The following is a 7,946-nucleotide window of genomic DNA, read 5'->3' on the forward strand; positions in this document are numbered from 1 at the left end:
CAGTGAGTGGAATTGGTTTTTCTCTTCCTAAAGCTTTGTTTTCTTTCACAGGGGAGAAGACTATTTTAAACAAGTGACAGTACAACTTTTGATAAAAAGAAAACTTAAATAGTGCAAACTCTCGTTAACACACGTCACCACATAAAAGGTATTTATGCGCAGTACAAATGAAAAACGAGGAGGGGTTACTGGTGGGGCGGGGGTGGCATCACAAATAAAGGCCTCGGCTTCAGCCCTGGACACCCCACACCCAGGGACAGTTTCAGCATCACAGGTTGTGACGTGTCCGGGGCAGACCCTGACCGAGACCTCAGCCCCCAAATCACAGGATTGTCCCCCCAAAATCCCAGGAAGTGTTTAATTTCTATTCCAGATTACCTTGCAATTCCCAGGGAGTCTATTCCAGTGAAATGCCCAACCCTGAAAGTCACCCCAAGGTGAGCTCCCCGAACATGAGGGGCTGTGCAACACTCCCGCCTGTTCAGTAGCGACCCTGGGAAAGTCTCCTGTCTACAGCCCCCGAAAGGCCAGGGAATTTGGCAAACTCCACCAAACAGGAGTGTTACAAAACACATCGGGCTACTTTCTAGCTAGCGTTTCAGTTAAGTTGCATTTTCAAAGGGCTATGACAAACCAGTTAATAAAAATACTAAAAATAAATATGCCAGCTGTGGTTTACATCGTTTCCTAGAAGGGGAAAGTCTTTCAACATTTGTTGAATATTTCCAGCATCAGAGCTTTCACATCCACAGGCTCTTTTGCTTGTTGGGGAAAAAAAAAAAAAAAAAAAAAAAAAGGTGTATTTCCTGATATGCAGAACTATCCAAGATGAATAACCAGTGAAGTCCTCCAAAATAAACTATGAGAACAGATCAGCAACAGAAAAAGGACTTTAAGGCAATAAGAGGCATCAGTGCTGTGATGCTCCGATGTTTACATCCCAATCGTGTTCAACTCCTCTCCCCTGCCCTCCCCAATCTCCTCCTCATCTGTTAACTGTCAGACTCTTCCTCCTTCTCCTCCTCATCATCATCGTCCTTTGTGTTGGCCTCAGATTTATCTGACGATTCGTGGAGAAGCACATACTCCCTGCTGCTGAACCCAAACTTCAGCACATCCTTCTCCTTCAGTTCATAGTAGCGCTGGGGCTCAATCCGCTGGTTATTGAGGAAGGTGCCGTTCCCCGAGCCCAGGTCGATGATGTAGGGCCTCACCCTGCGGCCAACGGTGCCATCGGCGCGAGTGTACTCCACCAGCCTGGCGAAACAAAAACACGGGTTCAGTCACAACAGGGAGACAGAGAGTGTGCTCCAGACACAGAGGGGTTTCCACGGCGAGCCCCAGCAGCGTTAACACTTATATGTGCTTGCAGAGACCTCAACACCTCTGATGAGAGCAATGAGAGACTGAGACCCCGACAGGCTGCATCACCTTCTAAACTCCAGAGGATGTACAGCAATCCCGGCAGCGGAACAGATGGCTACTCCCCAAGAGACATCTTTGTCTCCAGCAGCACACGAGCCCTGCTGCTTCCCACATCAGCAGGATTTGTTGTAAAAGACCAAACGAATAAAACCTCTCCTTGCAATACTTTTACTGCCAATTCCACCTGCCAGTTTATTCCAGTGCAGCTGCACACACACGTCTGTGTTTAACCCTGCTGTGCTATCTGTCTTACTAAAAGGCTGCTTGTGGTTAAATGAGAGGAATTACAGATGTTTTTGATTACTGCTCAGATGATACGCAGCCGTCAAACATAAATTCCATCTCTCTCTAACATACTTACAGCCAACTCCTACCTCCCAAGCGTGCACATCCAGGGGCTTCTGTTTGTTTCTTTTCCTTCACAGGCTCCTAGCTGAGCCTGTTTCAGCAGCAGCGGGGCAATACTCACCGGTACTGGAATACCGCGTGCTGCTTCGAGCAGGAGGGGTGGTCAATGGGAATGTCGGCGATGCGGCGGTGCCTGCCCAGCAGGTACGCGCTCTGCCTGTGGATGTACATGACCGGGAGAAACTCGTCGTTTTTGAAAGGATAGAGGCGCCATCGCTTCTTTGGAATCCGAGCTTCGGGGGGCTCGCTGTACTTGATCACAACACCTCGGAAAGTGTTGGTATCCTCCAGCAGCGCCCCAGACAGTTCGAAGCTTGGCTTCTCTTTGTTTACAGCAGCCTTTTCTTTAGGTTTGTTATCAGATTGCCCGAGTTCTGGATTCTGGTCAACACCACTGCCTTCGTTATTTTGTCGATGCTCTCGTCGTCTCTCGTTATAAAACTCCCTCTCTGCCTGCTGTTCGCGGATGCTCTGCACATCCCTCTCTCGCTCGTGGCCTCGAACTCCAGGTCTGTCATTTGGATTCTTCCTTCTGTCTGAGTGGTCTCTATGTCTATCTCTGTCACCGCTTCTCTCTCTCCTGTGTTCTTGTTCTGAGGGATATCTCTGCTTTCGCTCCTCATTTCCTCTACGGCAATGATCGTCTCGCTCCTGCAATGAAAAATCACTTACAGTGATGCATGCAGGATTAGAATGAAAGAGCAGTGAATCTCCCTTGGCTTTTAACAGCATCGCAATCCAACACGTGGAAAACACGTGCTCGGATGTGCTGTGCGCAGACCTAGCACAAAGTGAGAGAAACTTGTCAAACTATCCAGATTCCTACAAGCTGCACTGAATAAAGCAAGATCAAGAAATGGCACGATGTGTCACCTGCACTTGGCACAGAAGAAGCTTGCAGGGGCCCGACACAAGTCGCAAAGGCTGGGTGGGTTCACATAGACATGTGCACACCCTGTCCCCATCAGCAGAACCCGAGGTAGGCTGCATGAGCTATTAAAACACCAAGACTCTTATTTTCCTGACAGGACACACTACAAGGACTAGGAGAGAAGAACTGCCGGGTGAAAAATCATTTTCCATACCTCACATGGACGAGTGTCGCAAGAACCACTGTAGCTGCGTGGCCAGGAGTGTGCCAGGCCCCGCTAACACCTCCGCGGGCAGAACCGGGCCTCGCTGCTACCGACAACGCCATTTACCTGCTTCACCTTCACGGCGACGTGGTGCGGGCTCCGGCTCCTCCTGCCGCGCGGGGACCGGCTCCTCCGCCCGGACTTGCTCTTCCTTTTGGGCGATCTTGAAAACGAGAGAAGAAAAGAGGAGGGGTGAGGTGAGGTGCGGGGCTACGGCTGGGCCCGCAGTCGCCGGGCGGCCCTACCTGCTGCTGCGGCCGCGGCTGCCCTGGCGCGGCCCGGCCGGGCCCCGCCGCTCCTCGGCCGGCGGCGACTGGCTGCCCCGCGCCGAGCGGGAGGTGGAGCGCCGGGGGCTGCGCTTCTCGGCCTTCACCGCCGCCTCCCGCCGCCGCCGCTCCCGCCGCCGCTCGGCTGCCTCCTCCATGGCGCCGCCGGCCGCCACCACCGGAAGTGCGCGCTGCTTCCGGTCCGCGCGCCGCCGCCCGGAAGCACTTTGGCACACGGTGGGAGGGCGCGCCCACCCCGCGCATACGCGCTCCGCGCAGCGCCCGTCGCCATGGCGACAACGGCCGCCGCCGCCGCCATGATCCCACCGCCGGACTCGCTGCTCCGCTACAACCCGCCGGTGCTCGTCAGCCGCCACACGGAGAAGCGCTCCCCTGGGGTGAGAGGGGCCGGGCGGGCCGGGCCGCCCCCGGGCCGCCGCCGCCGCCCGCGCCTACCGCGCTCTGCTCTCTCCGCAGGCCCGACCGCTGAAGGGGACCCCGCCGCTACCGGCCCCGACCGGCCCCGTCCCGCCGCCGCCCCGGACGGCCGCCGCCGAATCGGCAAAGCAGCCGCAGGAGATCCTGAACGCCATCCTGCCGCCGCGGTGAGTGGGGCCCGGCCCAGCCGCGCCGGGCAGCGGCCGGCCGGGCCCGCCCCGTAACCGCCGGTACTTTTGGCGTTAGGGAGTGGGAGGAGGAGAACCGGCTGTGGGTGCAGGAGGTGTCGAGCGTGCCCAGCACCCGCCTGGACGTGGTGCACCTGCAGGAGCAGCTGGACCTGCGGCTGCAGCAGCGCCAGGCGCGGGAGACCGGCATCTGCCCCGTTCGCAGGGAGCTCTACTCGCAGTGCTTTGGTCAGTGACGCCGGGACCCCAACGGTAGCTGCCCCCGCCACCGGGGGCTGCTGCACCCCCAGCACCATCCCCCTCCTCCAGCAGCCCCAGGGCTCCAACCCTCAGCACCCACCCAAGCCCTCGGCTTCCATACAGTGCTTTTTTAGTCTTGTGCTGTGCACAAAGCTGACACCCTAAAGACATGTCTGTGCAGGCATCCCTTTACCACGTAATAGCAGAAGACACAAAGCAGCTTAAAATTCCCTTAGTTGTTACTTAACCCATCAGTTAAAGTAACTGAAACCACCATCTACGCGATAAGCGCCCTTACACACTGGTGACCTGGTGCTGGTCTTCCAAATGCAAGAGATGGGAGGGAGGCTCTTGACTCTTCCGAAGGCTTCCCCATAACTGCAAAAAATCATCACAAATTTTTAGGTATTTTCTGTTATGGCTTCAGTATCACTGTTATCACCATGGGTTCTGTACCCCGCTTTTCTCCGCTGTACTCCGCTTTTCTGTGCTAGCACTTGATGCTAGAGCTGTAGCTATATATAATAAATGATGACTATCCACGTTGCTTTTGAGGTGCGGAGAACAGGTAAAAGGCAGCAGGCTCTAGCGCCTGTGTGTATCCAGCACCTCTCTAACGAGGCTGCTGTGCCCTTTCTTTAAAGACGAACTGATCCGCGAAACCACCATTAACTGCGCAGAGCGAGGACTGCTGCTGCTCCGCGTCAGGGATGAAATCCAAATGACGATCGCCGCGTACCAGACGCTGTACGAGAGCAGCGTGGCCTTTGGCATGCGGAAGGCGCTACAAGCTGAGCAGGGCAAATCTGACATGGAAAAGAGAGTAAGTTGGGCTGTTCACCCCTTGGCGTAGCTTTCTGCATGGGACACAGCACTGGAATATTACAGACAAAATTTTATAAGAAATCAGTTATTTCTCTTTCCACTGGATGGCAGTAGAGATCATCAAAATACTTGCCTTACTGTTGTCCTAGGGCTTAATGGCACTTCATAAATTATCTGTTACTGTATCTGGAACACTCTAAAGGCTGTACAACATACAACTTTGTCCCACCTTAACTGAAAACTGATCATTAACAAACAGAACTTGAGCGATCTGTACTCTTTTCCAAGATCGCAGAGCTAGAAGAGGAAAAGCAGGAGCTGGAAAAACAAGTGAGCAAAGAGAAAGCTAAATGTGAAGCTATTGAAAAACGCGAGACCGAAAGGCGCCAGATAGAAGAGAAGAAACACACTGAAGAGGTTCAGTTCCTGAAACGAACAAATCAGCAGCTGAAGGTGAGTAAAATAAACACAACTCCAAACAGTAATGGTAAAACTTGTCATTTTGTAACTAGAAAGGTACAAAAATAACTTTCTCCTTATAGTTTCAGAAGTGTTACGTTTATGATGCATTTGTATTAATGATCCATTAATGTTCATTTTGTGCATGGTACTTTGGTGAGAACAGAGCTTCTGCTCATTACTTTGGGTTTGAAAGGAAAAAAAACCCACATCTTTTGAGTAAAGAAAAAACATTACCATAAACAACGTTAAATGTTTCTGGCTGCAGCTAAAAACATTCCCTTCACACCCAGCAGCACCTTATCCTCACTGTTCCTATGGTCTCTCCTTTCTAAACCATTCATGTCTTCAGCGCATCTTGAAGTGTTTTAGGGCACCAAATGGAATAACTGTTCAAATACGCGTCCCACTGAATCTGTTTCTCCCTTGAAATACACATATCCCAGCAGCCGGGCGTGAACCACCACTGTGGTTTATTTTGCTGCAGCTCTGGAAGAGGCAACCTCAGAGTCCTGAAGCCTCCTGCCCCCCACGCTCCCTGAGCACGGGTAGCTCTCCCATCACTCTGCTAATTGGGCGTCTAATTGGGTTGTCTCAGGAATTGAAAAACTTGCTGTTCCCAGCTACTTTTGTCCCAGAGTCAGAGTTTGTGTTCCAAATGCCAGAGAGCCAAATATTTAATTTAGCTAACGTAGTCCAGCCTGAAATCAGAGATTTCAGACCACTGTTTCAACAGCTTTTATTTAATTTCCTCTTCAATGCTTTACATTATAAAATGAGTCTCATTGTATGGAACCGAGGCCAGCTCTTTTCTTCTCAGAACGCAACAAGTGTGTACGCCAAGAATGAAAAGCTAATTTATAAAACATGTAGTAAGGAATGGAACAGTGAGGGAAAAAACCCTGGCTGCTTCTCTTGAAGTATTGCAGCATCCCTCAGCTCCATGCTTTGAATATCTAACAGACAATTCATCACTTTTCAGCAACGTGGGTTTATTTTTTAGGTTGAATCTAATTTGACTTACTGTCTCATTTGTTTTTCAGGCCCAACTTGAAAGCATCATTGCACCAAACAAGTAGCTTTTTTCCACTGTCCTCCAGGCAGTGCTCGGAGGAGCTGTCAGGGTAAGAAGTTTGCAATTAGTGACAAAGATCTGCCTTCATAAAACAATCTTGAACTTACCGGCAACTGAAGGCAACGTAATTGTATTCTTTCTTTCTTTTTCTCTTTTAAGAGTTGAAATTCAAGACTTAGTTGCTGCACCCTCTTTCAACGTGATCTCAGTGAACCTGGCTGGGACTTGCCTGGTGGCAATACACTAACGACCTTCAAAGCAATAAACACTTTTATATGCAAGCATCTCTGTCACATTATTATTTTGTAAATGTTGTAAAAAATTCAGAAACAATACATTTCTTGTGAACACTTTGTGTAAGTCACATTCACTAAGACTCAAGTTGCACGTAACCCCTGGGCAGGTGTCTCACGGGTGTTTCCTTGAGAACATGCAAGTTGCTGTGAGTTGTACACGGCAATCCTCCTCAGAACCGTTGGTGCTAACCTGGGATGAACAAACCTGGGCTCTCTACACGGTTATTTCTAACAGGACAGAGGGGTGTGACACTATTCCGAGGGGCACTTCTCAGTGGAAGCGAAGAAATCTCCACTGGAGGCACCCATGTAACCAGCTGTTCCACAAGCATGGGACAGGTCATTTGCTGCAGTCATATGAAAACTCCATAAAGCTCATGTCCAGAAAAAGATCCCCAAACCCAACACCACTGGGTGACACTTCAGGATATGTTTTGCCCATGCAGTGTTTACTGGCCTCAGACAGCGATGTGGAAATACCCGACCTCCAGTTGCATAAAGAACTTTCAGATGATGCAGAAACAAAGACTGAGATGCTGCTCCTGGGAACGAGACAGACGCGTCAAATGAGGCTTTGAATGGGAACTACAAGTTTTATATTAAAAAAAGCCACTGCATACTAGAGCTGGTTTATGTAAAATTTAATAGAATAAGCAGTTATTGCTTATGTTTGTATTTTTTGTGCTTTGATCTTTGTTCCTCCAAGCCATTTTTTTTCTTGTTCTTATTCTTATTTTTCACGTTGTGAGTTTCATAATACCGGACTCCCACTTTCTTGGAGCGCTGCTGCCTCTCAGCTCGTCTTCTCTGTAAATACACACAGAGCACATTAGCACATCCACAGTGTCCATGGCCTGAATTTACTTGCATTCTTTCAAATGCTGTTCACTTTGCATTCCCCATGCCTTAAGTAAAATAGATAATGTCAAACAAAACATTACTGATGTGAATATATGGGCATCGCTCTAAAAACGTTACCGATGAAGATACACTTTGATTTTACAAAAGCAGTAAAGAACGACGCAAGCAGCAACCTGAGCTGCAGAGTCACGGAAGAGGTCTTTTAACAGAAGAGGTGACAGAACATTCAGTCTGCTGCTCCCCCGACAGTCCAAACGCTCCACAGCAGCACTGGCAAAGCCCCTGCTGCACAAGGCTGCTTACGAATTGCTTCCAAAGTCCTACAGACA

The 7,946-nt window shown here is 50.3% G+C and overlaps 3 protein-coding genes across 3 annotated transcripts in view; 1 reads left to right on the forward strand and 2 right to left on the reverse strand.

Moving 5' to 3' along the window:
- Positions 1–992: 992 nt before the first annotated feature.
- Positions 993–3,393, reverse strand: SNIP1 (Smad nuclear interacting protein 1). The gene is made up of 4 exons (XM_074162114.1): positions 3,215–3,393; positions 3,036–3,132; positions 1,895–2,484; positions 993–1,257 (listed from the first exon to the last, which is right to left on the reverse strand). Exons 1-4 carry the CDS (start codon positions 3,391–3,393, stop codon positions 993–995), a joined length of 1,131 nt encoding a protein of 376 aa, XP_074018215.1.
- An 80-nt stretch (positions 3,394–3,473) lies between these two features.
- DNALI1 (dynein axonemal light intermediate chain 1) lies at positions 3,474–7,422 on the forward strand. The gene is made up of 7 exons (XM_074162242.1): positions 3,474–3,633; positions 3,713–3,840; positions 3,920–4,089; positions 4,746–4,924; positions 5,215–5,379; positions 6,429–6,509; positions 6,620–7,422. Exons 1-6 carry the CDS (start codon positions 3,526–3,528, stop codon positions 6,462–6,464), a joined length of 786 nt encoding a protein of 261 aa, XP_074018343.1. The 5' UTR covers positions 3,474–3,525; the 3' UTR covers positions 6,465–6,509; positions 6,620–7,422.
- Positions 7,381–7,946, reverse strand: part of GNL2 (G protein nucleolar 2) — a 9,416-nt gene continuing 8,850 nt past the window's right edge. Inside the window, exon 14 of the mRNA XM_074162240.1 lies at positions 7,381–7,721. Within this exon, the coding sequence (XP_074018341.1) occupies positions 7,694–7,721 (28 nt within the window). The 3' untranslated portion in view covers positions 7,381–7,693. The remainder of the gene's footprint in view (positions 7,722–7,946) is intronic.

Source organism: Numenius arquata, chromosome 21 (assembly GCF_964106895.1).
Source record: "Numenius arquata chromosome 21, bNumArq3.hap1.1, whole genome shotgun sequence".
Lineage (NCBI taxonomy): Eukaryota > Metazoa > Chordata > Aves > Charadriiformes > Scolopacidae > Numenius > Numenius arquata.

Bases quoted from the DNA above. Each gene is read 5' to 3' on its own strand.
- DNALI1 (XM_074162242.1), top strand. From the start codon at position 3,526: ATGGCGACAACGGCCGCCGCCGCCGCCATGATCCCACCGCCGGACTCG. The intron at 3,634-3,712 runs GTGAGAGGGGCC...CTCTCTCCGCAG, and splicing joins CGGAGAAGCGCTCCCCTGGG to GCCCGACCGCTGAAGGGGAC. The intron at 3,841-3,919 runs GTGAGTGGGGCC...TTTTGGCGTTAG, and splicing joins AACGCCATCCTGCCGCCGCG to GGAGTGGGAGGAGGAGAACC.
- SNIP1 (XM_074162114.1), bottom strand. From the start codon at position 3,393: ATGGAGGAGGCAGCCGAGCGGCGGCGGGAGCGGCGGCGGCGGGAGGCG. The intron at 3,133-3,214 runs GTAGGGCCGCCC...CTCGTTTTCAAG, and splicing joins AGCCGCGGCCGCAGCAGCAG to ATCGCCCAAAAGGAAGAGCA. The intron at 1,258-1,894 runs GTGAGTATTGCC...TTGTTTCGCCAG, and splicing joins CACGCGGTATTCCAGTACCG to GCTGGTGGAGTACACTCGCG.